Source organism: Aspergillus aculeatus (genome assembly GCF_001890905.1).
Source record: "Aspergillus aculeatus ATCC 16872 unplaced genomic scaffold ASPACscaffold_1, whole genome shotgun sequence".
NCBI lineage: Eukaryota > Fungi > Ascomycota > Eurotiomycetes > Eurotiales > Aspergillaceae > Aspergillus > Aspergillus aculeatus.
In genome coordinates, this window is record NW_017962976.1 from 1050943 (window position 1) to 1077636 (window position 26694).

At 54.6% G+C, this 26694-nt stretch overlaps 10 protein-coding genes across 10 annotated transcripts; 6 read left to right on the forward strand and 4 right to left on the reverse strand.

Annotated features, from left to right (window-relative positions):
* Positions 1–369: 369 nt before the first annotated feature.
* Positions 370–2403, forward strand: ASPACDRAFT_20381 (putative MFS transporter; the record flags this gene model as incomplete). The annotated part of the gene is made up of 7 exons (XM_020198941.1): positions 370–609; positions 662–757; positions 809–1093; positions 1150–1275; positions 1339–1434; positions 1515–2040; positions 2165–2403. 7 exons carry the CDS (start codon positions 370–372, stop codon positions 2401–2403), a joined length of 1608 nt encoding a protein of 535 aa, XP_020060927.1.
* A 727-nt stretch (positions 2404–3130) lies between these two features.
* Positions 3131–5033, reverse strand: ASPACDRAFT_12785 (Zn(II)2Cys6 transcription factor; the record flags this gene model as incomplete). Its single annotated transcript, XM_020197075.1, has 4 exons — positions 3131–3532; positions 3587–4067; positions 4117–4611; positions 4729–5033. Coding segments are annotated over 4 exons (1683 nt in total), but the record flags the coding sequence as incomplete, so codon positions are not given.
* Positions 5034–6981: 1948 nt separating this feature from the next.
* Positions 6982–8324, forward strand: ASPACDRAFT_74210 (putative voltage-gated K+ channel beta subunit (KCNAB); the record flags this gene model as incomplete). The annotated part of the gene is made up of 5 exons (XM_020204146.1): positions 6982–7052; positions 7113–7135; positions 7197–7263; positions 7326–7413; positions 7511–8324. The coding sequence occupies 5 exons, from the start codon at positions 6985–6987 to the stop codon at positions 8285–8287; spliced, it is 1023 nt and encodes a 340-aa protein (XP_020060929.1). The 3' UTR covers positions 8288–8324.
* Positions 8325–8573: 249 nt separating this feature from the next.
* On the forward strand, positions 8574–9248 carry ASPACDRAFT_38152 (F-box domain protein; the record flags this gene model as incomplete). Its single annotated transcript, XM_020200404.1, has 1 exon — positions 8574–9248. One exon carries the CDS (start codon positions 8574–8576, stop codon positions 9246–9248), a length of 675 nt encoding a protein of 224 aa, XP_020060930.1.
* A 1995-nt stretch (positions 9249–11243) lies between these two features.
* ASPACDRAFT_20195 (uncharacterized protein) lies at positions 11244–13606 on the reverse strand (the record flags this gene model as incomplete). The annotated part of the gene is made up of 3 exons (XM_020198929.1): positions 11244–12016; positions 12072–13183; positions 13233–13606. The coding sequence occupies 3 exons, from the start codon at positions 13604–13606 to the stop codon at positions 11244–11246; spliced, it is 2259 nt and encodes a 752-aa protein (XP_020060931.1).
* A 1680-nt stretch (positions 13607–15286) lies between these two features.
* On the forward strand, positions 15287–16749 carry ASPACDRAFT_21131 (uncharacterized protein; the record flags this gene model as incomplete). The annotated part of the gene is made up of 4 exons (XM_020199000.1): positions 15287–15389; positions 15442–15567; positions 15629–15697; positions 15746–16749. 4 exons carry the CDS (start codon positions 15287–15289, stop codon positions 16747–16749), a joined length of 1302 nt encoding a protein of 433 aa, XP_020060932.1.
* Positions 16750–16981: 232 nt separating this feature from the next.
* ASPACDRAFT_3657 (rRNA (cytosine-C5-)-methyltransferase RCM1) lies at positions 16982–18719 on the reverse strand (the record flags this gene model as incomplete). The annotated part of the gene is made up of 2 exons (XM_020200220.1): positions 16982–18406; positions 18522–18719. Coding segments are annotated over 2 exons (1623 nt in total), but the record flags the coding sequence as incomplete, so codon positions are not given.
* A 346-nt stretch (positions 18720–19065) lies between these two features.
* ASPACDRAFT_1851575 (GNAT family N-acetyltransferase) lies at positions 19066–20290 on the forward strand. Its single transcript, XM_020197206.1, has 2 exons — positions 19066–19212; positions 19278–20290. Exon 2 carries the CDS (start codon positions 19359–19361, stop codon positions 20136–20138), a length of 780 nt encoding a protein of 259 aa, XP_020060934.1. The 5' UTR covers positions 19066–19212; positions 19278–19358; the 3' UTR covers positions 20139–20290.
* Positions 20291–20697: 407 nt separating this feature from the next.
* ASPACDRAFT_74212 (FYVE zinc finger domain-containing protein) lies at positions 20698–21751 on the reverse strand (the record flags this gene model as incomplete). Its single annotated transcript, XM_020204147.1, has 3 exons — positions 20698–20979; positions 21026–21118; positions 21302–21751. 3 exons carry the CDS (start codon positions 21749–21751, stop codon positions 20698–20700), a joined length of 825 nt encoding a protein of 274 aa, XP_020060935.1.
* Positions 21752–24598: 2847 nt separating this feature from the next.
* Positions 24599–25140, forward strand: ASPACDRAFT_38159 (uncharacterized protein; the record flags this gene model as incomplete). Its single annotated transcript, XM_020200405.1, has 3 exons — positions 24599–24848; positions 24995–25068; positions 25126–25140. 3 exons carry the CDS (start codon positions 24599–24601, stop codon positions 25138–25140), a joined length of 339 nt encoding a protein of 112 aa, XP_020060936.1.
* Positions 25141–26694: the final 1554 nt, after the last annotated feature.

The window sequence follows — 26694 nt, forward strand, 5'->3', positions numbered from 1 at the left end:
TTGGTTTTCCGTGAGAAAACTGGCTAGCGCACAGCCTGGGGCTCCCTGGCGGCGATGATGTGCTCGGCGATCCGTTTTGTGCAATTCTCTTAGTCCGATTCTGGATTCAGGGCATGCATACACACGGCTGTAACAATAACACCATGTCTGTGGTTGGCTCAAGCAAAGGCCTGTTGTCGATGGTCATCGCGAATAACGACATCAGAGAATAAATTATCCTTTATCCAACGCCACGAATTTCGATGGTATATAAGTCCTTGGCCATGGAAGACCATCCAGCCCTAGAGGTTTTCCATCCCCGCCCATTATTTCGCGTCTCTTGAAACTCTGCGTTCTTAGCAGCAAGGCGTGGCCTGTCAGAGAGACATCATGACGGACATCGAAACGGGGTTCAAGGGCTCCTCCATCAAAGCCCACGATGTCGAAGACACGCAGTCTTCCAAGGTATCGATCGAGGTCGGACAGGAACACCTCGCTGGCGTCGTGCCCCCCCATGAGTCGTATGAAGGCTTTCACCGATTCGACCCCACCGCTACCTGGACCGAACAAGAGGAGAGACGAGTGATCTGGAAGACCGATCTGTATCTACTCACGGCTCTCTGTATCATGGTACGTTTGCTGCAATATCCATCAGATGGCGGGTGAATGCTGACATGAATAGTTCTTTGGTCTCCAACTGGACCGTGGCAACTTATCAAATGCGCTGACGGACAACCTACTGGTCGACCTGAACATGTCGAGCAATGACTACAACAATGTGAGAGCCTACACGCCCCAGCATACAGACGCACCTTTCTAATTTCTGCAGGGAACCACTATCCAATTAGTCTGCTTCTTGTCCGCAGAGTTCCCCGTCCAGCTGCTCATCAAGAGATACGGTTTCAAGCGGGTCCTCCCCGTGATGATGATTTGCTGGAGTACTGTATCCTGGGCGCAAGCATGGATGACCAACCGAGCTGCCTTCTACGTGACCCGCGCACTCATCGGGGCTTTTGAAGGTGGATTCATCCCCGGCACCATCTTGTTCGCGACCTACTTCTACAAGACGAAGGAGCTCTCCGTGCGCCTGGGATTCTTCTGGTCCACGCTCAACGTACGAACCGAACCGTAACTCACATTCAAATGCAACTCCACTAACCGCGGAACTAGGTTGCCCGTATCATTTCGTCGCTGCTGGCGGCGGGCATTCTCGAGATGCGTGGCGTGCAGGGCAAACCGGGGTGGTTCTGGCTTTTCCTGATCGACGGCCTCATCACCTTTGCCATTGGATTTCTCGTACGCATCCCTCTCCTTTCCTTCCCCAAACTCACCACCTCCCCCAACTAACCCCGCAAACAGAGCCTCTTCTACCTCCCCAGCTCGCCCACCAACACGACCAGTCTCCTCTGCCCGAGAAACTGGTATACCGAACGCGAAGAAGTAATCATGATCAACGTACATCCCCCCCCCCCCTCTTTCCCTTGAAAAAGAAAAACCCACGAACAACCCAAATCACTAACTTACCGCACCCAAAGCGCCTCCTCCGCGACGACCCCTCCAAAGGCCTAACGCACATCAACGAATCCGCGACCCTGCACGACATCATCTCCGCCTGGAAAGACCCCTCCATGTGGGGTTTATATCTGATCGGCCTAGTCGCCTACATCCCCCAAAGCCCGGTATCCAGCTACCTCTCCCTGACCCTGAAGCGACTGGGCTTCACCACCTTCGAGTCCAACATGCTCTCGATCCCCTCCGCGGCGCTGCAGATCATCCTGATGCTGGCCCTGTGCAAGAGCAGCGAGTACTTCGGCGACCGGACCTGGCACAGCCTGTTCGGGGAATTCTGGTCCCTGCCGCTGCTGATCGCCCTGCTGTGCCTGCCGGCGGGCGGCTACAACTGGGCCCGCTTCACCATCACCACGCTGATCTCCGGGTACCCCTACTTCCACCCGATCGTCTCCGCCTGGATCTCCGAGAATACCTTCGACGTGAAGAAGCGCGCCATCACCGCCGCCACGTATAATGTCATCGTGCAGGTTGGGTCGATTATTTCGTCGCGTAAGTTTTTTTTCCTTCCCGCAAAAAGATAAAGAGGGCGCCCCCACCCCCCTTCCCCCCCTGCCTTCTCCTGAAAGGAGTGCGATTACTGGTACGAACCTCTTTGCTGATGACTGTGGCATAGAAATCTACCGCTCCAACGACTCCCCCTACTACTACACCGGCGACAAGGTCCTGGTCGCCCTCTGCGTCTTCTCCATGGCCGTCTTCGTCGCCCAGCGCGAGTACCTCCGCCACCTCAACCGGCAGAAGGAGCGCAAGTGGGCCCTCATGTCGGCCGAGGAGCGCGTGCTCTACCAGGCGGACACGGCGGCGCGCGAGCGCGACGGGAACAAGCGGCTTGATTTCCGGTTCAAATACTAAGTTAGCCAGCTGGGTATACATCCTGTGTTTCGAAGTTTGTTTGCTTTGTGTCGGGAAAGACTGCTTATTGCTTATGATAATTAATCCCTGTTGATGGAGGATGGTTTAATCTGACTGTCTGGGTTCCAGATGTTCACTATCCTGGTTGTTGTTGTTGTTACTGACTAATGAGAAAGCGAAGGGGGAGTTTTTGTTTCATCTTCTATTAACTCATAATATACGTGTCATTCGTCGTGAAGGAGCTCGAGGAATATACAAATGGCAAAGCTCAAGCTGGAAAGCTTGGACTCGACAAGGGTGGTGGCTCCGGCAGGTAGTCCCCGGTCATGCAGAAGTAATGCTCCGACGGCACAGAGTGAATCGCCCCGCCGGTTTGGGCCATGAAATCGCCCACCCACATCTCCACCGACTCCGACGGCAGAGACTGGGACCACGAGGGACCCCCGCCCAGTCGTGGCTCTCTGCCCTCCTCCAATAGCAGCGGAGATTGGGCGTTGGGGATGCCGACTAGGTATGGGTCGTAGGCGTACGCGGCCGCGGCCGCGGCAGCTGCATAGCCCAGTCCCGCGGAGAAGGACGGCCCAAACAAGTTAGAGGGCGCCAGGTCTCCTAAGGAGTGGAGAGCGTGCTGGGCACTAATGTCGCTTGGCTCCTCCGGCATCACGCCGTGAGGAGCACGGTTGTGGTCCAAGGTCTGAAACGTAGTAGTGGTAGTAGCTTGGTAGAGGTCGTCCGCGGCCGTCCAATCAGCCACGGTATCTGGAGCCCTGTGATCGGCGGTCCTCGTGAAGACGTCTGCTAGGGTCGATGCAGGCAGTTCGGCGGCTGGGCTGTCCCCACCGTTGGTGTCTGGGCGGGGTGTGGCTTTACGTCTAACTGGCGTGTGGACCTCGCGTATCGGCGGCGGTAATGCAGGTCCACTGCTAGACTGCGCATCCGCCATTTTCTTATACAGTAGCTCCGCTAGTTCTTTATTGCCGCCGCCGCGGAAGGTGGAGAGAATCGAGTGGAGTCGAGCCAGGATGCTGCTGGGGCGGGTTTCGCCATCCCAGACTGGGGCTCGCGGCAGCATGGCCAGATTGATTACGGCGTCGGCTAGTGAGCTGGCGATCTCATAGAGCTTGAGTTCCTGCGGATGTTTTAGTGACCCCGCTCTAAATGACGGTGGATGTACTGCACATACCATACCGAGGCCGTGGGCTTCAATCGCCGTTCGTGGAAGCTGGGAGACTATGTTCAGGAGCTCCTTCGCGACTAACACGGGAAACGAAGGAGAGTTCGGCCATTGGGACGAAGGTGAACCTTGCAAACCCTGCTTGAACGAGAACTTCCAGAGTATCATCCGCATCCAGTGTCGCGTCACGCACAGGTCGGCCTTTTGTACATCCGATATGTGGTCTAATAATGCTGATCCGTCCTGAAGATTCTCCTGCAGCAGCCGTAGAAACCTTGCATCCACGCCCTGCACCTCATCCGAAATCGTGTCTCTTCCAACGTTATCGTCTTCGATGAGATCAAACATCCGGGACTGCTCAAACAAGCGAAAAAGGTTGAGCAATTTGAGGAAAGCGGGGAGAACTTGTGGTTCATCGCTCGTGTCGAGTGCTGGAGTGGAGACGTTCGTTTTCAGAATAACGGGTAACTTGTGGAGGATGCAGACTCCCCTGCATGGATATCAGACACAGTTCGTTCAGGGATGCTGGGAGACCTCACCGTTCTGTGACGAATAGCAACCACAGCACGCGCCGACGCAGTTGTTGCTCCTCCGCTGGTAGTCCCGCATACGAAGCTTCTCGGTGGAGGGACATCATTTGTGCCAAGGTGATAGCTTCTCGCAGATAGAGTAACGATTCACTCGCCCCCGACTGTTGGTTCTCGTAGTAAACGTGCAGGAAGAAAGCGGTGCGCACATTGTTTAGATTGAGCCTCGAGCGATAGTCGTACAGCCGTCGTGCTCGCATGCTCTCGAGCGCAAAATTCTCCGCACTCAGAGATTTTTCCGGCTCTGAGTTTTGTCCAAGCCGTAACTGGGCGATGGTGGCGGCAGCTACTGCAGTTGCAAGGGCGTATGTTTCATGCTCTTTCTCCTCTACGTCTTGCTGCAAGATCGCCAGGACCTTTTCGACATCGACAATAGGCCAGACCGGATACATGCGAACATGATAGATGTACAGCGGGGATGCGAGGACATTGATCAGAATTCGAGATCTATATGCTCATGTAATTAGAATGGTAGACTTTGGCGTACGTCGGTAATAGGTAATACTGCGAAACGCAAAGCAGCGGAATAAATGCGACGCGCTTGGATGTAAAAGAGCAGCATACCTCGAGCTGTGTTGGGATTCGCACACTGCGGGGTTCTGAAGCGCGTGGTCGGCCTCGAGCACTTCCCCTCTCACTGGAGCCGAGGGTAGTGCATTCTGCATTTCCAAGCCTCTTTGCGCCTGGTCGATGAGGAATTTGGTGGTCGCGCGCAATTTCTGAGGACCGCGAGGCTGCTGCACACGGATATAGGTGCACTTGATGCGCGCATTGAAGCAGGACTGGCATGGCTGCCCCCCGCCGCATTTGATCTTTCGGATCTTGCATCCATCACAGGCCTTCTTGGTAATTCCGGCTCTGGAAGACATCTTGCTTGTGGGTGCCGTGGCAGTTGCAGTGGCAGTCGCATGCATCAGGCACGATTCGGTTCGAAGGCATGACCAAGCCAGAAATCTTGCGGTCGTAGCAGGTGGCAGGGATGAGGAATTGTCACAATGTTGACGGCCGAGCGATCATGTCGACGTTTTTGCGGGGCAAGCCATGAGAGGTTGCTTGGCAGATGTAGCTCGAAGCGAGGCGAGGCCTTGTGCGATCGCGGTAAATCCCGATCGGCGTGGCCCTTCTGCTTCGTAGCCGATGACCGTGGCAATGGGATTGTGTCCACCGTCCACGGTTTCGTCGATCGCAAGGTGATTGTTGACAAAAGTGATGGATGGATCCAACGGCCGGCAATCGATAAGGGGCAGGCAGACGATTGCGCCTTCGACTCCATGGGGCACGCCATTGCATGGACCCACTAGGTGCACTTCGAGGAACAGGTGAGATGTCAACACAGCATCGATGTACGGCACCGATGCGATGCTATTCGGAAAGCAGTACCGGAGGTAGGAGTAATGAGCAAATTTGAAAATGTACTCCGTAGACACTGTACCAGCAGTGTGCATAGCTCGTGATCAATATGCAAACCTTGCAAACCCCACTCCCCCCAAGACTACCCCAGATGATCCCACTTACTCCGCAACATTGGCCTCAGAAAACACAACAGTCAAATGTTATGGTTTAAACGTGTCTGTCGTCATCGAATCTCGAAGCTTTTTCCCATTCTCTTCTCTTACATGCCACTAAAATATCTATATTCTTAATCTAGGAAGAAGGATCTATATATCAAAATATCCTAACTGTCTTTCAGCTTACTTGGTGCTGATACCTTTCGAGTCCCTGATTTTCTCTGCCTTAGTTTCTATATCTTTGCTTTCTTCCACCTTGGAAAACTGTGTTTGCCCCTCCTTTCAGCTTGAAGGACAGTCAAGTCAGGCGACTTAATTACGATCTGACCCAGACTGAAGAAGTGTCAGAAATCTCAAAAACACAAGCGAACCAGCGGCACTGTATACAATCCCCGCCAAGAGCATGAGGTACATCAGAAATTGAGAGTCCTGCGAATATATGCTGTTGCGGCTTACCTTGGCGACGTCTCTTCAACAATGTTGGTGTATTGGCTATCATCTTGGACACAGTAAAGAACTGTTTCCATGGCCGATACATGCCAATTTGCCAACAGATTAGTGTCATTATCTTCCTCATGATATCTCCTTGTCAACGGGAAGCAATTCATGCGGTGACGCAGTTGGCAAGGGCAACAAGCATCCATCCTGTCTATCATGGCTCAAGGCTTGTCGACTTCCACCATACTGCAATTTCCAAGGGCATTATGCATGTCTGGATTAGTGATTGTAGGGCATGTTTGTAGTCAGCATGGGTCTCTGCGTGATACCTCAAAACAGATGTTCATGATCCGCGAATGCTCCTTCTCTATCGAGAGAGAGGAATCCAAGGCTTATATGCGTAGAATATGAAGCAAAAAGTTCAAACCGAAGCGTCCACAAAGACCTTATGTACCACGCATGAGCAGACATAACCCAACTAGTCCCTTCTGGGGCCATCCACCCCCACTAAACCCGGGTGGGTCTAGAACTCTCTTCCCCCCAAAAACTAAACAACGAGACCCTCCGAGCAAACCTCCGACGCCTCTTGCGCCTCATGCTGCCCTCTGCATATGTCAGTGTGATTGGACTCACAGGCTCCACCGCTGCAGTTGTGCAACTGTCGACAGACCAATGGCCATACCCCGAGGATTTCCAGCGCACGCAATGGCCCATCGTAGTCGGACTAGGTACAGATAAATTGGTACCGCAGCCCCCCCCTTGCGCGGGGGTTTGCCTACAAAGTTGAACAAATCTCTCTCTCTCTCGACGAGACTTTCATTTTACACACAGTACTGTACTGTACATCATGGCCTGGCCGAACAAGAACAAAGACATGCTCTACCGCCGGGTAGGCAACTCCGGCCTGCATGTCTCCGCGCTGGGGTTGGGAGGATGGTTGACGTGAGTTGTTGCATGACCGTCGGAGAAGGACAATCTTACTGATGTTTGGCTTGTTGGCAGTTTCGGAGGCCACGTGGATAATGGTACTACTTCTTGAGTTGAACCTCAAGTGCTGGACAGCGGGACTAACAACGGGCTTGACAGAAATCACCTTTCAATGCATGAAGCAAGCTTACGACTGTGGGATCAACTTCTTCGACACCGCGGAGAGGTAGCCCCGTAGCCCCTTCCCTCCCCGCTGCAGATCACAAGGCCCGAGCTAATCAAGCGCAGCTACGCGGGCGGTCAATCCGAGATCATCATGGGCCAAGCGATCAAGAAATTCGGCTGGAAGCGCAGCGATCTCGTCATCAGCACCAAGGTGCGTCCGTTCCGTTCCTTGACACAAATACATCCTACACCATACTACAACAAGCGACAAAGGAACCATCTGCTAACGTCTAGTGGCCGGTGGACAGCTAAACTGGGGCCTCGCCAACGGCGAGATCCTGATCAACAACCATGGCCTCTCCCGGAAACACATCGTGGAGGGCACGCGGGCGTCGCTGGAGCGGCTGCAGCTGGAGTACGTGGACATCATCTACGCGCACCGGCCGGACCGGCTGACGCCGATGGAGGAGACGGTGCGGGCGTTCAACCACGTGATTGAGAAGGGGTGGGCGTTCTACTGGGGCACGTCGGAGTGGTCGGCGGACGAGATCAGCGAGGCGTGCGGGATCGCGCGGGCGCTGGGGCTGATCGCGCCCGTCGTCGAGCAGCCGCAGTACAACATGCTGACGCGCCAGAAGGTCGAGGGCCAGTTCCAGCGGCTGTACACGCGCTGCGGGATCGGGCTGACCGTGTTCTCGCCGCTGAAGATGGGGCTGCTGAGCGGCAAGTACAACGAGGCCACGACGCAGCCGCCGCCGGGGTCGCGGTTCGCCGAGAGCAACGACAAGTACGCCAACTACGTGCGCAGCGAGTGGGAGAACGAGTGGGCGGGCACGATCCGGACGGTGCAGGGCCTGCAGGGGCTGGCGGACAAGCTGGGCGTGAAGCTGTCGCAGCTGGCGCTGGCGTGGTGCCTGAAGAACGAGAACGTCTCGTCGGTGATCACGGGGGCGTCGCGGCCGGAGCAGATCGTGGACAATGTGGAGAGTCTGAAGCTGCTGCCGCGATTGACGCCGGAGGTGATGGCGGAGATTGATGAGTATTTGCGGAATGCGCCCGAGCAGGATCCGGCGCGACAGGACTAGTATGAGCTTATCGACTACCTAATGAACTGAAATCACGTCCCAAACCCCCGAACCTTCAAATCAGTAGATATAACTCCCTCGTAAACGAGCACAAACAAAGCACGTGTCAAGGACCCCTCACCCTACGCAAATGACATCACATCACCCCAACAAACAACCACCACCTCCACAAACCATCACAACCCATAACAACCCTCTCCCATGCAACCTTTACAACTACACCTACACCTCCCCAGTCTACATTACACAGTATACAATACACAGTGTACCCAACCTGTGCTCCCCCATGACTATGAGTAAACTCCCCCCCGAACTCCACCTCGAAATCGCCACGCACCTCCCGGCGACCCCCGACCTCTCGCGGTCCCACTTCGCCCAAACAAACCACTACTTCCACGCCCTCCTCCCCCACCCCTCGCACACCGAGCTGCTAGCCGCAGAACTCGACCCCCTCGCCATCGCCAACGACCTCTACGCCTGTCGGTACTGTCTGCGGCTACGGCGAGTGACGCACTTCGCGGACCGGATGGTGCGGCGGGGCCGGGGCCGGTTCGGAGCGGAGCGGGAGCGCGCGAAGCGGTTTTGTTTGGATTGTGGGGTTCTCCCTAGACAGGGGGAGGAGGAGGAGGAAGAAGAGGGGGTGGGGGTCCGGGAGAATGGTGGAGGACAAGCTGAAGGTCAGGCACAAGCACAAGCACAAGCTACGCGCGGCGAAGCACGGTACGGATATGGGGACCTCGTGCGCGTGCAAGGGGTGTGGATGGTGTTCTGTGGGCGGTGTCGGGGGCTGAGGCAAGTGGTTCCAGTCGCCATGTCCGGGTCCCCGGCAGATAAAAGGCGGAAATCGCAGCATTTGCAGGTTAGTTGGGAGGAGGAGCAGAGTATCGGGATGCGCATGGGGAGGGATTTGGGGTGTGAGGGGTGCTTGCCGCATGTTTCTCATGACGAATCGGGAGGTTGAATTTATCCATCACCAAGTTCAACTGGTGAGGAATTGTTGCAAATTGATTCAAGTTAGATACCCACGAAAGTACACTTCACATATTCTACAAGAAGAGTAAACAGCTACAAAACCCCATCCAACGCCCCCTTGATCTCAACCGCCTCCTCCTCCGGAGTAACATCAACATACAAACTCACATACTCCACCCCCTTCTCAATCGAGCTCACCCCCAGCACCATCCTCTCCTCCACCCCCAACACCCCCTCCTCCCACGCCTGCACAATGCCCCCCGCCATCTCATCCTCCTCCTCCATGCTAAACTCCGCCAGGTACCCCGTCCCAACCGACACGAGATACCCGACGCCATCGAAGAACCGAAACGCCAGCGCCTCCCCGGAGGTGGTCCGCGTATCCTGCTGGCCCGGCGGCAGAAGCCGCACCACCGTCCGGTTGTTGCGGTACCAGGTGACGTGGATATCCCGCGCCGCGGTGGTGGTGCCAGAGGCGACGAAGTCTTGGATCACGAATTCCTCGAGCTTGTCGTCTGCGCTGAGGACTCCGCTGCCACCACCGTTGGTGGTGCAGGGGATTCCCACGGGGAGGATAGAAGAATACCCCAGACCACGGTCCCGGAGCGCGTGGGCCATGATGTCCTTGTATGTTGCAGGTTGTGAATCAGCCAGCTCGGCGGCGGTGGCAGCCTCGTCCATCGCGGAGTAGTCGGCGGCGGCGGCGAGGAGGATGGCCACGATCGAGCTCAGCAGGCCGGCGATGTCCCAGCATTGGTCGAGATGCAGGAGGGAGCAGGTGGATTTGACGAGGATGGCGGTGGCTACGGTGTAGGCGATTCTGCATGACGCAGAGATGTTAGAGGGGTTGTTACTGTACCATTCTGAAGAGGGGAGATGCATGTCACTCACCTGTTCTGGCTACGGCCCAGCGTCCGTAAGACTGCGTCAAGCTGCATACATAATTGATGCGTCCTGTCGAGCGGGATGGGCAACTGGTTGTATTCGTGCAGGATCCGGGCAAGATCAACCCCAAACTCTTCACAAACAGTAACCCTGCCGGTCAGAAATTCTCCCTGCCCCGCTTGCGAGGCTGCAAGCAATAGAAAAACGGGGATCAGGATTCTGCGGGATGTCTCGCGGTTGAGGACGATCTGGGGGCGCGAACTATTCCTTTCATGGCGCATTAGCGAGTTCCTCGAAGCCAGAAAATGGACCCTACCAGTTCTGAGGAGTGAGGTGGTTCTTGCATAAGAGCAACCAGAGTAGAGAAGTCAGCACAGAGACGATACAAGTCAACAGCCACCAGAGACACCCAGTCCAAGTGGTTTTGTCTGGACAGAAGCGAGCACGCGTAGCCCCGCGAGTGTGCTTGTTCGAACCCTGGGATGCTGAATCGGACTCGTAGGCAGAGTCAGCAAACACAAACTCATTTGTCGATGTGATCATCACGCAGGTGTCTCCTGGGTAGGACGCAGGCATTTGCTGGTGGGGCATAGTCAGTTGTACTTGTAGAGGTAAAGAAGAAAAAAAGGCAATACAGAAGAAGGTGGATATGTGAAGATGAGAGATTGAAGTGAAGAGATGAGGTGAGTGTTGCTTTGTCATAGCTTTCACACTGACCATCGACAGATTATCGCTTCCTTGTTGTTTGGACCACTTCCAGTATAGCCCTCAACTGCAATGTATCAGGTTCTGTCCGACTTCCCGTCCCCTCCTGCACGCTTCAGCATCCTACGTACTACCAGTAATTTACGAGATATACCTTTCGCTAGCAAGCGTGGGACTATCCGGAGAGAAAGAACTTCCGATTCATAACATGTACATGAAACTCGAGGACACCACCACGCGGCTTGTCACTTGAGGATGGTTTTGCAAGTCAACACTGAGCTTTACCTTTTATGCAACAGTTATTAAACATGAACATAAGGATATAGCAGGGTCCAGCCCCAGGAGCACACACGCTAATCCGCAAACCAGGCCCATACAACAGAGGTCACTTCAGCTACAGCCGGGCCATCGGATGCGTCTCACGACTGTCTCCCAGTGATTTGGCAATGTTCCGACTAGCCCAGTCAGCGATCGCCATATTAGTGATCATGGGGTTGACACCGCTGGCACTAGGGAACACTGATGCATCCACCACATACAAGCCCTGAGTCTCCCACACTTGACAGTCCGGGTCAACCACACTGGTCTTGGGACTAGCGCCCATCCGACAAGTTCCCATCTGGTGGGCGCTGGCAAACTGTGTCCGCTCGGGCTCAAATGGGACCTTATGAGCGCGCATATCAGCAAGCCACGCTTGGAAGGACGCGTTGTTGGTGCCTTCTGCAGCTTCAGAAGGTGTCATCTCAGGCCGGATGTATGGAGTCAGCTCTCGCCAGGTCGTATGGAATTCCTTGGCGCCAGCAACGAAAGCAATCTTGGCAGTGCCAGCAAGTGCCTCAAGCATATGCTTACGGTCATAGGCAGACACTGTATAGTCAATGCGACATCTCCCATCAACCGGGTCCGGGTACACTCGTCCACCATCTCGGTCCCGAGTGAGTGTGATGAACCCAACCGTTCGCGGCAAATTGAGCACCCACATCTTATAGTCGAGTCCGCCACGCCAAGGGAAGAGGGGAAGGTAGGCGGAAGGCAGCATGGACAGAGCTTCAATCTTGACGCCGTAGCCTTTTCGATCAAGGTTCTCGAATTCGTTGACGACAGTAGTCAGTGCAGATCCTTCCCAAGGTCGAACCTCTTCATTGAGGACGGCACCCGCAACAATCACTGGCAGTACAAGTTAGCTAGCCTTTCGAGAAAATCTCAATAAACAATAACATACCGGGATGAAGGTGAAGATTGCGGCCAATTTGTGAGTTCTTCAGCCCACTCCGCTTGAGAAGCAGAGGGCTTTGCAAGGACCCACAGGACACTACCACGCGTTTTGCATTGATGACCACTTTTCGCTTCACCGCACCATTACCCGACGCCCCCAGGTACGAATCTCTTGAGGTCCAAGTCCCCTCCACACCCGAAGCCACCGTTCCATATGGCTTTTTTTCGAACAAAATCTTGTCTGCGCGGAATCCTTCGATGAATGTAGCCCCTCCCCGAGAGGCGTCGGCGAGGAACGTCTCCGTGGGACCTTTCTTCCCACATGTGTGGCAGCCCAGAGTACAGTAGCCGCAATAGTGCGGGCCATGACCTGTGTTCTGGGGCACCGACTTGGCGGAATAGCCCAATCGGCGAGCTCCCTCAAGGATGAGGCGATTGGCTTTGTTGTGCTCTGTATGCTCGATTCCCACACCCATCCGGTCGCAGACACGATCCAAGCACTTCTGGTACTCTTGGCTTGTGAAGAATGGAAGTCCATTGTTCGCCCACTCCTCTCGCACGTATCCTTGTGTCTGCAACGCAGCGGACCAGTTGACTGTGCCACCGCCACCCCAGGTGGAACCTGCCAGAATAGCCGTACATCCATCATCGGTGACGATACCGCCTCCTCCCTCAAACATGCTGATAAAACCCTCGTTTGCGGCCATTGGAAAGTGGTCAGACGAATAGTAGTATGACTTATCCACGACAATCACCTTGTAGCCCGCCTCGGTGAGATTCTTCGCCGCGACACTGCCACCACAGCCACTCCCGACGATGACGACGTCTGTCTCGATGATTTCAAGGTCCTCATTCGGGGGGAACTGTAAGAACTCATACTTGAAGCTGTCCACAGGCTTGCCATAGACTGGAACACGCGGAAAACCGATAGCCAGGTTGAGCGTTGGGCTAAATGTGATCCAGGTCTTTTTGAAAATGTTGGATAGAGCCCGGTAGATAGCTCGAAGTGGTTTAATCCGAGCGGTCTCCCAGCTGCGGAAGATCTCCTCACGCACATCAACAGGCTGGTCTCGAATCAGGATCACTGATCCTGTCAGGAGGAGGGAGCCAGGCCGTGTACTGTAGAACGTGTTAGCTCACGAGCCTCTCCGATGCGGATGATACATACTTCAGGGCATTCAGAATAAACTTGATGCCGTTCAACCCCTCGTCGTGGACATAGACCGAGAATAGACGTTGCAGTCCCTCTCGAAACGTGTTATTCGAGGAGGCAGACTCCCGTAGATACTGGCCGGCAATCGTAGCCGCATCAGGGCCAGGGATCTTGGAGGTTAGGATTGTACGAGCTCGCTCCATTTCTTGGGATGTGACAATCTTGGTCGCCTTGGACTTGTAAGCGACAGGGGAGCGGATGGACGGAATCACGGTGTCAGCTAGAGCCAGAAGGGTCCTCCATTGTGTCGAAGTGAAGACCGCTCGAGTGGGTACAGCAGGAAGGGCAACATCCAGTGGGACACGTTGCTCTGTGTTCTCAGCAGCCATGGTGATGGTTGTGCGGTAGTCGTGTGTTTGATTAGGAAAAGGGTAGAGGAATAACGATGAGTTATAGAGATAGTCAGATGGCGATAAAAAAACACGCAAGGTGTATGGGGGTGACAGAAGTCAGGATCCTTGAAGACAAGAACTCGAGACCCTGGTTTCGAAGGCTTCTGGGCCCTCAGCGTGGCTTCCTTCGCTCGCAACTTTGAGAAGGGCAAGTGACGCCAAAGGAGGAGGAACGAGGCGGAAGGGAGAGGGGGGTTTTTCAGGAAGGAGAGTGGAAAGTGTCCACGGCGTCCGAGGTCGAGGTTCGGGTCCAGGTACTACCGAGTAATAAGAGCTTTTCTTAAGAGCAATCCCAAGGCTCCGTAATTAAGTCTAGTTAGGGGCCAGAGCTGGAAAATGGGCCGACAGTCTTGAGCGAGTGGTGGGTGGGAACTCGAAGAGGGGAGCGAGTGGGTCGGCGCTGTACGATCGACATGCGGACCCATACTAACAATGTGAGAATGAAACTCTGGCGCTCTTCGATGCGGGGAAACTGGTATAGCCGAGTAGTTTGGTTGCGTGGTACCACGTGAATTGAGCTATATGCCGTGAAGAAGGTCTATCAGAGCGTTGCGCTATGAACGGGTGAGGTTTTAGGCAGAGCCATCCACCCCGCGCGAATCCGTGGGACCTCGGCTGGGTCTGGATGGGGAGTTGGGGAGTTCATGGTGGAGTCCTGCAATGCGAACAGAATCGGAGTTCGTATGTGTGCCATGGTTGAGACTAAGCTTATCAGGTCGAGATAAAGGACCCAGCTGGGTGAGATTCGAGAGAAACGGAACCATGATGGCTGAGTGAGGTGGTGTATCCTCCGCATGAACCGCTGGAGTTCCCGAGCTCGTGACCGGCCTACCTCAGTACACACATTGACTTGGTGCTTAGTAGGTATAGAAGGTACTGTACAGTACTTTTCCTGTCACCCATTTAACCTCAACCAACTTGACTGATCAGTTTGACAGGAGTCTCAGCAACTTCTAAGGGTCAAAGGATCTAGAATTCTGAACCCTCTCTAAATCATAGGGAGACTTTCTATTGCTGACGGGTAACAGGAGCAGATGAGCTAGCATTTACTAGGGAGTCTTGCTGACCGTTTCACATAGACTCATATCAATGATGGAAGTACGAAAGATTCAAATGATCCCTACCTCGTACTGAGCATCGGACTCGAAACCTGCAGTGAAAGTGAGCGCATGTCTTCCCCGGACAAGAACCGAGGTAAATTTAAACTAAGCTCAGTAGGGAATCGTCCGCCCCACCCCCAGTCAGCGTGGTTTGCACCGTTTGTCTGCGATCGCAATCTCACCCAAAATGCCATGCCTTGCGATTAGCATTTCACCTGCCAATGTTTCACTAGCCATGATGTGATCCTGCGATTCAACGCACATTGCCTTCAAACTCTTGGCCTTTCCTGCGCCTCTTCTGCACCGTGCGACCGATCTGCGCAATTGCCTTGACCCGACGATTGCAATTCGTGCCCACCTACCCATACCCACCGATGACCACGTCCCTTATCGCGTCCAAGGATCCATCCCTCCCAAAATCCGCGGCATACCTACTAACTCTTCTGCACGCTCAACCATACAATAACAAGAAGTCACAATGTCGGGCGACTCTGGGCGGGCGATGATCAGCCCGTCGATGCGGCGCAGTCCCAAATCCAACCTCCCGCCAGAGAGGGTCTTCTCCATACAAATCGGGACGGAGCTATTTCGCCTGTCTGGGGCATCCATTGCGTCTGATGGTCAGTCTGCTAGATAGTCCCCAACTCACGAACCTTATCTAAATGTCCGTAGCTCCATCCTACTTCTCTCAGTTCTTTGAAGAACAAATCCGCCAAAACGGTGACAGTCCCAACATCCGCACCCTATACATCGATCGCGACCCGACCACGTTTAAAGAGATCGCCAAACATCTGCAGGGTAGGGCCGATAGTTCTGTGTCGTCGTGCCTGTACGCAAGTTAATTGATTGAGGAGGATAGGATACCACATTCAGCCCACAGACGGGTCCCAATTCGTCAAGTTCTTCGCCGATGCTCAATTCTACAGCTGTGAGTCGGCCTTCTGGCGTGGAAACCTTGTTATGCTAACGGTCGCAGTACCACGCTTGATCTCCCAGCTATTCGAGTCACAAATCTTCATCCAGATCGGCGATCGCAACTTCCAGATCCCCCGCGACATCTTCTCCGGTCCAGGCGACTCGCCGAATTTCTTCACGTTGGGGTTCGCCGCCTTCTTCGCGTCGCCCGTCGAAGTGTTCCCAGGACTCGAACGCCACGGTCTCCTCCGGCCCCCGGCCATCACACCCCCCAGCGTACCGAACCGTTCCGGGGAAGTCTTCGCGCAGCTTCTCCACCTCCTGCGGGGCTACCCTCTGCGAATCCGAAACGAGGAGCACCGCGCGGAGCTCCTGCGGGACTGTCGCTACTTCCACCTGCGCGGCCTCGAGCAGAAGATCATCCCCCACCACATCAGCTTCAATCCGATCCTGGGGCGCGACGAGATCATCATCCGGCTCGAGGACGTGCGCCGGTCCGGGGTCCACCTCGAACAGGGCGCCAATGCCTGCGACAGCAGCTGGGTGCGGTACTCGCGGCCGTTCCTTGATGAGAAGAAGTACGACCTGATAGTCGAGATCGGCGACGAGAGCACCATCCTCGACCTGACCACCAAACACCCTACCTTCCTGAACCTCACCAAAACCCGGGTGACAAGTCTGCTGCAGATCGTGGCGAGCAAGAAGCTCGCGGAGCTGGGCGAGGTCGCGATCAAGGACGAGCAGATCTGGTTCGTGACGGGCCCCGATACGAGTCTGACGGTGGATGGGGAGCAGACGAGTTACCAGGATGTTCTAGGTTACTCGACGACCCCAGGCGCAGACAGTTCGTCGCAGGAGTCCCCGAACAAGCGGAGACGAGTGGAGGAGCCCTCCAACAGCCGGGTCTGGGTCGTGCGCAACGGCCAATGGCGGATCTGTGTGCGGCCCAGCGTGAATCAGGGCAGTCTGGACTTTCTTCTGAGGGCGGTCCAGTTGGATGTATATACCCAGGAGACCGTTCGCAACCGGAGTCGACCATTCTTAGGGAGCTCAGGGGTTGCATGAGGTACTATGATTATCTGCACTGTACATATCTGGATGAGGTAGTTAGAGCTCCTATATACATCTAATCCGAGAACCCAGCCCATTCATCCTCGCTGTTGTCTTCGTTTTCGTCATCTTGAGCCTCGTCATCTGAATCCGACTCGTCGGAATCTTGTGCATTACTGTCTTGATGCACTTGATCGTCCTCGACATGGCCATTGGCGCTTTCAGCCTCAGCCACGACCTCATCGTCTCCATCGCGCACAAACCCAGCAATGAAAAAGCCGCCGGTGCCTTCATCATCACCGGGCCAACAACGCAGACAACCCTCCAGCACCTCATCCGAGAGACCGAGATCGCCCACCTCGACTTGAGCAGCACCACCTGCAGCAGGCTTCTCACTCCGCACCCCACGATGCTTCCACTTCCGCATCCCCTCCGGCTGCTCATCCCTCCGCATGATCCTCCACCCGCGTCTCTTCGCCACATCCGACGCCAGAATCCTGGCCACCACCGCCTCGTTCTCCACCATATGCACCGAGCACGTACTATACGAGACCCTCGTCGCCGCCGGAAAGTGCAGGGCATGCTCCACGATCCTCGTCTGCAGATTGGAAAGCTTCTGCAGCCGCTCTGGGCCCATATGCCCATTGGCAGGCAGATCGTTCTCGTCCTCCGCCAGCGCGGCCTCGTCCTCCTCTGCGTCAGGGAGTTTCCTCTCCTCCCGACCCTCATCATCATCCTGTCTCCGCTTCCTCTTCTTCCCATTCTGCCTCTCATTCCTACCATCATTGCCACCCACCTCCGGCAAAACCAGCGTCGGCACATCATCTCTCCCCAAAATCCCACTCCCCGAACAACTCGGATCGAGCAACAAACCCGTCACGCCCTCGAAGCGCTCCTCCTCCGGATCCAGCGCCAGGAAATCCTGCCCGGGCAACACCGTCACCAAAGCATCCGCCCCCGCCGTGGCCACCATCTTCTGAAGCGTCTTGGCGCGGACCTGCGACTGATCCATAGACCACACCCTCTTCCTCTTCCTCTGCCCTTCCCCGAGGGGATGCTTGCAAAGCAGCGAAGCCATATGCGTAGTCTTATTCCCCGGGGCGGCACAACCATCCAACAACTCCCCACCCTCCCACCTCCCATCGCCTACCAGCAAATACGCCGGAAAACACGACGCCTTATCCTGGAGAATGATCTCCCCACGCTTATAAGCCGGTGTGACTGTCAGATCCACCCCCTGCGCCACGGCCACCAGATCGGGTACATGCTGATCCAGATAGATCTTCTTACCGGCCGTGAGCGCCGCCTTTTTGGACACGATGCCCCCAAGCTCCACCAGCGACCCCACAACCTCATACCCCTTGAACGTGGTGGCGAGTTGCTCGGCCAGCGTCGTCCGCACGTTGTTGACCCGCACCCAGCGCGGGTAGACCGCTGTCGCAGTGACCGTGGGATCCCCGCCGGCAGCGACGACCTTCTCGCAGCGGATGGCTTCGCGCAGGGCGTCGACTGTGGCGCATCCGCGCCGGACGCGCGCCTTGGTGAACTCCCCGCGCAGGCGGGCCTTGTGACGCTCGATCGCTTGGCGCAGCGGGTGGGTGGCTTTGGCGGCGATGCCGGATTTGGCGAGGAGGTGGTCGTGGACGAGGAGGAGGGCGAGGAGGGGGGTTAACTTTTGCGGTGGTGGCGTCAGTATACTCTTGTAAACAGTCGCAGACACTAAGGACAGAAAAGCATGCGCGGTTTACCCGCGCATTAATTTATATAGCAAGAAAAGGGGTTCCTACCTTAGGTTCCAACTTCAAGATCCCCGCCTTCTCGATAACCTCTTTGAGGAGGAGATCCCATTTCGAGGCTTCGATGATCAGGGCGTAGATCTGCGCGGGCGAGGCCTTAAGGGAGCGGGCGTTGTAGAGGCGGGATTTGAAGGAGCCGCCGGTGGCAGGGCCTGTGAGGATGCCCACCGCGTCGTAGTAGAGGGACATCTCTTTGCTCTGGGGATGACTTGATCCTTAAAAGTGGAGAGTGCTGGGATGAGGAAGGGCGACGCTGGATAAATTTTGGTGTTTGCATTGTTTGTTTGGGGTCTGTATACTGCACTTACTCCGCGGGTTGTTGTTTTCACCCCCTATCAAAGGACCTACGATTTGGATTGCTAATTATTTCTAATGCTCGCCCTTAGAACTCCGTAGACAGAGCCGTAAAACAAGGGACTATACTGAATAGAAGGAGTGGTCGAACCCCAACCAACCCTCCAGCCCAAAATCCGGAGGTGACCGACCTTATCACCTCCGCTCCGCATCTCCGCCCGCACCTGCATCCAACTTATCAGTTTGCAGACAGTTCTCCCGATTACGGGGGGCAGCACTGACTCACTTCATCTCACTCTCACCCTCCTTCACCCTCAAAACAATCTCACCAACACATATCCCCTTCCCTTCCCTTCCCGTCCCTTCCCTCCAGTATAAAACCCACCAGGTACGCAACACCCACCTCCCCAAGCCTCTCCAACCCCCGAAAGAAAAATCCTAACACCCCTCCAGACCCTCGACCCTCAACCACCAACTACAAACCACCAACCCCTCCCCCTCAATCAACCAAACCACAGCAAACCACAAGGAACCATGCCCTTTACAACACACCTCCTCCCCCCGCCCGCCCCAAACTCCAAGGGCACCCCGAAATTCACCCTCCCCACCCGCACCACCCCAGACCCACCCACCAACCCGCGCCTCCTAACCGACGCCCTCACCATCCGGCAGACAGTCTTCATTGACGAACAGCACTGCAGTGCCGAGGAGGAGATCGACGCCGACGACGGCCGCAGCTGGCATTGGGTTGTTTACCACACCCCGGAACCAACCGCCTCCACCCCCGCCGGGGCACACCCCCCGAACCAACAACCTCCTCAAGCAGACGCAACGGAACGCAGCGATCGCACCCCCGTCGCGACGATCCGGCTCGTTCCGCCGCCGAATATCCACGAGCATCACAATCACAATCGCAACGGAACGGGGAACGGGGATGGTGCGGAGCAAGAACAAGAACAAGAACAAGAACAAGAACCCTACATCAAGTTGACGCGGGTGGCGGTGCTGCGCGAGTATAGGGGGTATGGCTTGGGGCGAGCGGTGGTGGAGACGGCGTTGGCGTGGGCGAGGGAGCATGCGCGGGAGATTGATGCTGCATCTGCTGCTTATGCTTCGGTAGAGGGGAAGGAGAAGGATGGAGCGGGGGTGGTGGTGGCGCGCCCGTTGTGGAATGGATTGGTGCTGGTGCATGCGCAGACGCAGGTGGAGAAGATGTATGAGCGGTGTGGGTTTGTGACTGACGAGGGGATGGGGAGGTGGGACGAGAATGAGATTGAGCACTTGGGGATGTGGAGGAGGCTTGTTCTGGAGTAGGCATGTAGAGGTTCCTTGCAGAGTGAGTGGTGTGTACAGCGAGAGTTTACGATGGGAGTAGGAGTTTGTAGATGCTCCTCTATAAAGGGTGTGGTGTGTACAGCAAGACTTTACAACGAAGTAGACTAGAAAATAAGATTCTTGGATATTGTTCATTCTTGTTGAGATCTAACTCTTGTGTATTGGAAGGTCGGGTTGATAAACACCGTACCACGAAGCAAGGGAAAAAAAAGATCGCCGCTCGTAGCAACATGACGGGGTATCCTAAGCATAAGGAGACAAGCAGATTGAAGACAAACACCTCCGCCTCTCTGACGATCATGAGAAAGGAAGAAAACACCACAAGACAAGCAAAGTAACACAAGGTCTTCCGAAACTCCGCACAGTAACACCGAAAAATGGATCCGAAATAAACGACAGCAGAGAAAAGATATGTTCTAAAACAGGTATGTACGAAGTGAAGTGAAGTGAGGTGGGCGTCGGTCAGCATGAATCATTGTGGAAGCCGACAACCCCTCGTGTATGGGCATGTTCATTAATGCGTGAAATCGTGGTCGTTTCAGAAAGTGCTCCAGTTCCAGCCGCGAGGGACGCTGGCCGCGATCTCGGTGGATTGACCGGGGACACCGTTCAATGCAGCGGCCTTGAGGCTCTCGACCGGCGAGGGCTTGGTGGCTAGAGAGACAGCGCGGTCGGCTTCGCCAACGGTACCGGTCTGTGCATCGAGCTGGGTCTGGATCTTGGTAAGGCGCTCAGTGCGCGATTCCTCCCAGCGCGAATACGCGCTCCAGCAGAGATCGCAGGCACGCGACGGGACACCCTCTGGGTGGAAGCGGGCATTCTGATCGAGAGGGACGACATAGGGGGGTGTGGGAGGAGCAGAAGACATGGCCGCAATGGCGACAGTGGTGGCGACGCAGGAAGATGCCGAAGGAAGAGCGACAGGTGGGAGAATCGCAGTTGGGAGAAGCAGAGTCGGCCTGAAGGAAGATCGTTGTTAGCTTAAGTTCGAGCGGATGATGCAGGGGTGCGATGGCGTCATGTCGATCACGCGATGATTCGCAATGGCACGCCTTGCGCGACAGTGCGCCGCAGGCACGCCATAGTGACTTTATAAAACAACCGATCGCCCACCCAGACAGAGAAGGGGAAGAGATACTCACTTTCCAGTGTTCACGAGTAGGCTGGCCGGTCACCTCGCCAAGGTCTTCTTTCTTCATCCACTCATCCTCAGCCAGCTTGCTGACAGTCGAGCCACTGCTGTAGCTTTCCATGGTGGAGCGACGAGTAGCCGGGACGCCGATCTCGCCCTCAGTCAGGCTGTCCAAGGAGCCGTGGACACTGCGGGGAGGAGAAGGCGGGGAGACTTTCTGAGTAGCGTGGTCGTTGTTGGGGCGCAAAGCAGCGGGGACATACAAAGGACCCTTCAATGGACGAAGCTGCTTGCTGTGGAGCGGAAGGTACTGCTGCTGAGGCGAGGCCGGAGAGTTGTTGGCGGAGTTGTTGGCGGTGGTATCGGCGGAGTTGATAGGGGTAGGTTGACCGTAGAGGGAGATTTGATTACCCGCGAGAACGGGAGAAGTGGTAGTGGCGGTAACAACGTGGGTGGCCATTTCGGGGAAACTATGATATCACCACAAGTTTCGGAAATGCGATTAGGGTTGAGAGTTTGATATGACAAAAGGCGGTGGAGAGGAGAGAGAATGCACGAGATAGATATGGATATGAAAAAATCGCTTCAAGGGATATCAAGAATCGAAAGGATGGGAGGTAATTAAGTATGGAGAGATCTTGACGGTTTCGGGTGATGGTAATGACAAGGACGGGGGATGATCCAGATAATGATGTTGAGTGATGTTAAGGGTTGGTAATGAGTTTAGATCGAGCACACGATTTTCGACAGAGAAGCTGGCTGGAACCAAAGAAGCATCGCAGTGGCACGCAGGAGACGCGGGTTGATAAAGTTCGCTATGACGAAGGCAATCTGAGGATAAGCGCTGATAGACAGATGCTAAGACGAGACCGGTTGTGGATAAAATTGGTTTTGGTTTGGTGGAAGGTAATGGTGGTGGTGGTAGTGGTGGTATAGAAGTGTAGTAACCAGAGATCAAGTTGATCAAATAAACTTGGAAGGAGGTGGTATTGGTATTATGTATCCAGCACTATCACCAGTGCAGTTGGGAAGTAACACTTCAAATCCGGAGAGCGAAGGGGGGGGATGACCCGGATACTAATATAGTTCTGGGTGTTCTGTATTCTGCGGGTTGAGGTTGGGAAATTAATTTATTATTAAGGTGGCTCTGTTTGGACGGACGGACTACAACTGCTCTCTTTCACTGTTTCTTGCTGTGTCTCTCTTGTGTCTCTCTCTTTAGTCTAACATTTTGCCATGCCTGCCTTGTGGAGATGCACGCTAGCGGGTGGAAGTACCAAAATAATTTAATTTACCAGGAAAACATAAAATCAATTAAAATAAAATAAAAATCATAAATAAAATAAATTCAACAGGCGGGTAAGCTAAACGAAAGTCGGCGGCGAGATTACCATTGGGGGAGAAAAGAGTAGAGAGGGAGGGGAGGGGAGGGATCAGCATCTTTTTGGTGGCTTTTTACTCGATAAAAGGTTGAGGCTAGAAAGTCCCGAAGAAACAGCAGCCGGTGGAGCCGTTGGAGGCGACTCTTTCCCGTCAGAATTACCCTATTCATCATCCACATCGGACTCACCATGCTTCGAGTACATACTCATGTACATACATGCCAATCAATGGCATCAATCCCCAGTCGGATAATATACAGGCGCCTGCAGGAAAAGAATATCTGCAAATCTGACGCTGACCACCTCCTCCCGGGGAAGTAGGAGGAAAGGGGAGAGGGGAGGGGGAAAGAAGACCCAAAGTGAGAAAATTACCCCCTGAGAGTGATACTGCACCTGATACCCGGGAAACTGTACATCACTGCAGAGGTTGTAACATACCAAACAACCTACTGGCTACTCAGTATAGCGCCCTCCCGATCGGAAGCATGCCAACCACACTATTCCTAAACCAGCACGGCTTTTTACCGAGGATGGCCCTGAGATGAAGGGACGGATGGATAGTCAACTAGTTAACCTGGAACTGATCGGATGCAACTGTTACTTGTTCTATCAGCATGAGTATATCCATCCGTCCTTGACTGTTAAGTCCTTGACTATAACATCACTCGCCAGCCTGGATGTAGTCTTGCACATGTATAGAAGTCCCAAGCAAGGCACAGGAGTTAGTAGAAGACAACCAAAGTGACAAAGTACGACAACGACTGGTCCAGGTAACCAGCAAGTAGTCTTCTCATTCCTCTACCATCCGTCGGATCTGAGGAACTGGAAGGGCTCAATCAGGGATGGATGCATCCATTGCCAACCAGTCCTCTTTTTCCGAAGCAGTCAAGTCATGATGACAACCGAATCTAATTCCTTCTTCCCCCTCCTCTCTTTCCCCGTGTGTCCCCCCAGTCTTCTTTCTTGACCGCCTCTTACAATCATCCCATCCCATCCCCCCTATCAGCCTCTTGCCCAGTCCCTCTAATTACTCACATTCTCACGATGAATCATCGATCAAGCCGGTGGTATGAGAATCAAGTATGCATCCCGGTCTTGTGGCAACCAGTTAATCAACCCTGAACCGACAAGCATGATAACTTTCCCCTTCAGGCGATCTCCATGCTCTGCTCCTGTCTGTTTCCCCACTCGTCCTCAGATGGATCATGGATGGAAGTGAAGGGGTTCCATCTTTTTTCCATCTCCAAAGTTCAAACCCACCCTCAGTCACCCACCAACCTCCCCCGTGGAGCGGTTCTCTACCGCGCTCCTACCAAGCTGGAACGCTACATTTCGGCGGCTACCGGTGAAATCAGAATAGAGATGGTGCTGGTTGGACGAAGAGAAGCCGGAAAGTAGCCCCACTGCAACCTCGGCTCCACTCGAGCGTCCGCCTTAGCAAAAAGCAGTGACCGCAGAGGGTTACTCTGTTAGGAAGAGTTCACGAGACCACCATCTGGCATCGTGTACTGTACTTCCTGTATAGCCTACTAGCTACTCCGTACACACCAACCAACTCAACCTCGAGTGATTATGGCTACTATAGCACGGGCTTGGAATTGCATCCTTTCTGTCGCCGACCTCACTATCTATCACCCTCCCCTTGCAAGTGGCTCACTCTATTACTTCTTCCTGCTCGGCAAGGACACGGGCAATCTGGCGGTGACAGACCGACTAAAGTCGTACTACCTAACCCGTGCCAATCAATCCGGTCGGATAAGGATTGGAGGATAGATGCAAATGAAAATGAAAGAGCTTCGGAAGCCGTGGAAGTCCCAATTCAATCTACATCACACTAGTTCGGAGGGCCGGAACTGGTACGGTCCACCTCTTGCACGGTGAAATTGAAGCCGGTACCCAATGACTGCTGCGGACGGCCATTCCCAATGCAGCGGATCTTCCTGAGCTCGCCTGCGGATTGGCGACTTGGACCAGCAGCTTATCGCTACACGATCATTGGCCCTGATCCCCTTGCCACGTTGTTATTGGTCAGTGCTCTCCGACCAGCACGGACAGACCCCGAAAGACGCTGGACTCAGTCTCCAGGCCCGCAGACTGGACAGTCGCCGCCTCTCCAGGGCGATGTTCCCGCCGCCGCAACATCGGGCAAACTGGAACCCGCCTGGAGTCGATTATGTAACGGTTATGACTGTCGCGGTGGCTTCATTTCCTTTTTGGGCTAGCTCTTCCGTTGTACCTCGGCCGTTGAGGGTTCGACTTGTCTGCTTTGAGTGCTCTCCAGCTTCACTCAAGTCACTCTCACTGCCACTGACTCGCTGCAGGCGGATCTTTTGCTGACCGACCGTTGAAATTGGAGTTCCTCGACGCCTCTGCACGGGATCCAAGCCCTGTCAACGTACACCCTACGACGGACAGAGTATAGGTCAGCTGGGCTCACTCGCGTACCTGACAGCTCCCGGACAGATAATTGACCCGTCTGCGACTCCCTCGTCGAGTCGTCCTGCAGTCTGAAACAGCATCCGAAATTGAAAGTCGTTCGGGAAGCCGCTACGGCGAGTCTAAATTGGTCAGGATTTCACTAGTTCTCTCATCGGGCTCGCTGGTTGGTGCGACCTGCAGCCATGGCTGTAAGACATCCGCCGCCGTACAGGTGCAGTCAGCCCCGGCACTGTCGGCCATCGCATTGAGTAGCTTCGACAGTCACTTACTAGGTACAATCATTATTCAGTTGCCCTGTCAGGGCAGTCTAGACTACTCCTCCTACTAAGGAAGCAGCCTGGGATGTTCATGTACACACTGCAGGATCCGAACTAGCCTGTCCTGCCAATCGCCTTGTCTTCACTTGCAGGGGCCAGGAATCATGACGACAATGGCGTCTATACATCGCAGGGATGTATGCGACAGGAACTATAGTTCGTTCTACTATATGGAAGGCGCTGGAAAGGGCTCCTCCGATGGTCCCAATTTCGGGGCCAACCTGGAACGCAAGTCGGCATGGACGATGTAACAGCAACCGGCAGCTAGATCAGCAGCTAGAGCGCATCAAAAACAAAGCGCGTGTGACGAGGCAGCCAGACGCCCTGCCCAACAATCCATCACCCTTAGGCTGCTAGTCGCTGAGTAGCACAAGTCGCTGAGGAATAGTGCCAAGGCCAAGCATTCTGGCAGTTGATCTATAAATCAACTGCCTGCCCCTATGAAAGCACAGGCATTTTCGATGATCGCCCTAACTCATTTTGAATTGGACGAGAATCAATTTCCCGGCCCAAGGAGAATGATCTCCACGACGCTTTCTCAGAAGTATACTACTACGGAGTAAACGCGTACGGCATTGTATCAAACCGGCCGGATTGCTAAAGTAGAAACCTAAAAAAGGCACTCAACCACAGAAAACCCCTCAGGTTCTGGTTGAAGATGGCTAAGATGGCTGGAGACTTCGAACAGCGACGACTCCCGGTGAGGGTGAAGGGGACGAAAACAGACCGAAAAGTCTCCGGGCCATTTTCTGTCTGTCTCGCCTTCTCCAAATTGGAATTCCCCAGCAACCCGTTCTTCGCCTCCCGACATCAACTGCCAGCAGGGCCCGGAACCATGGTTCGAAGGTTGATGCTAAGGAGAGACTCGGGGGGAGGATCTCCGTCGATCCATCCTAAATCAGTAATCTCGTCGAACGCTCGTCGAAGGGCTCCAAGGGCTCGAAGCCCGCGGCTTCCCCCCCCCCCTCGCCCGTCCGGTGGTCCGAGAAACGATGCTGTCGTTCGAGAGATGGGAGAATCCATGTTTCTTCAAACTGTGAATACGGGGATGGTCCATTTGTTGTTGTTGATCAACGTGGGCAAAAGGTGGCGAAGGGGTCCAAGCTGGATCTTGGGGTAGTTTCGAGTCGATGGAGCATGTTTTCCCTGCGATTGGGAACAATCCGGTCTCCTGGCTTGTTTCTCTTCGCTGAAAATTCGAGTCTAGCGCTCTGCTCTTGCAACGACAATGAAACTAGACGAATGCCTACACCGCACTGTCGTTT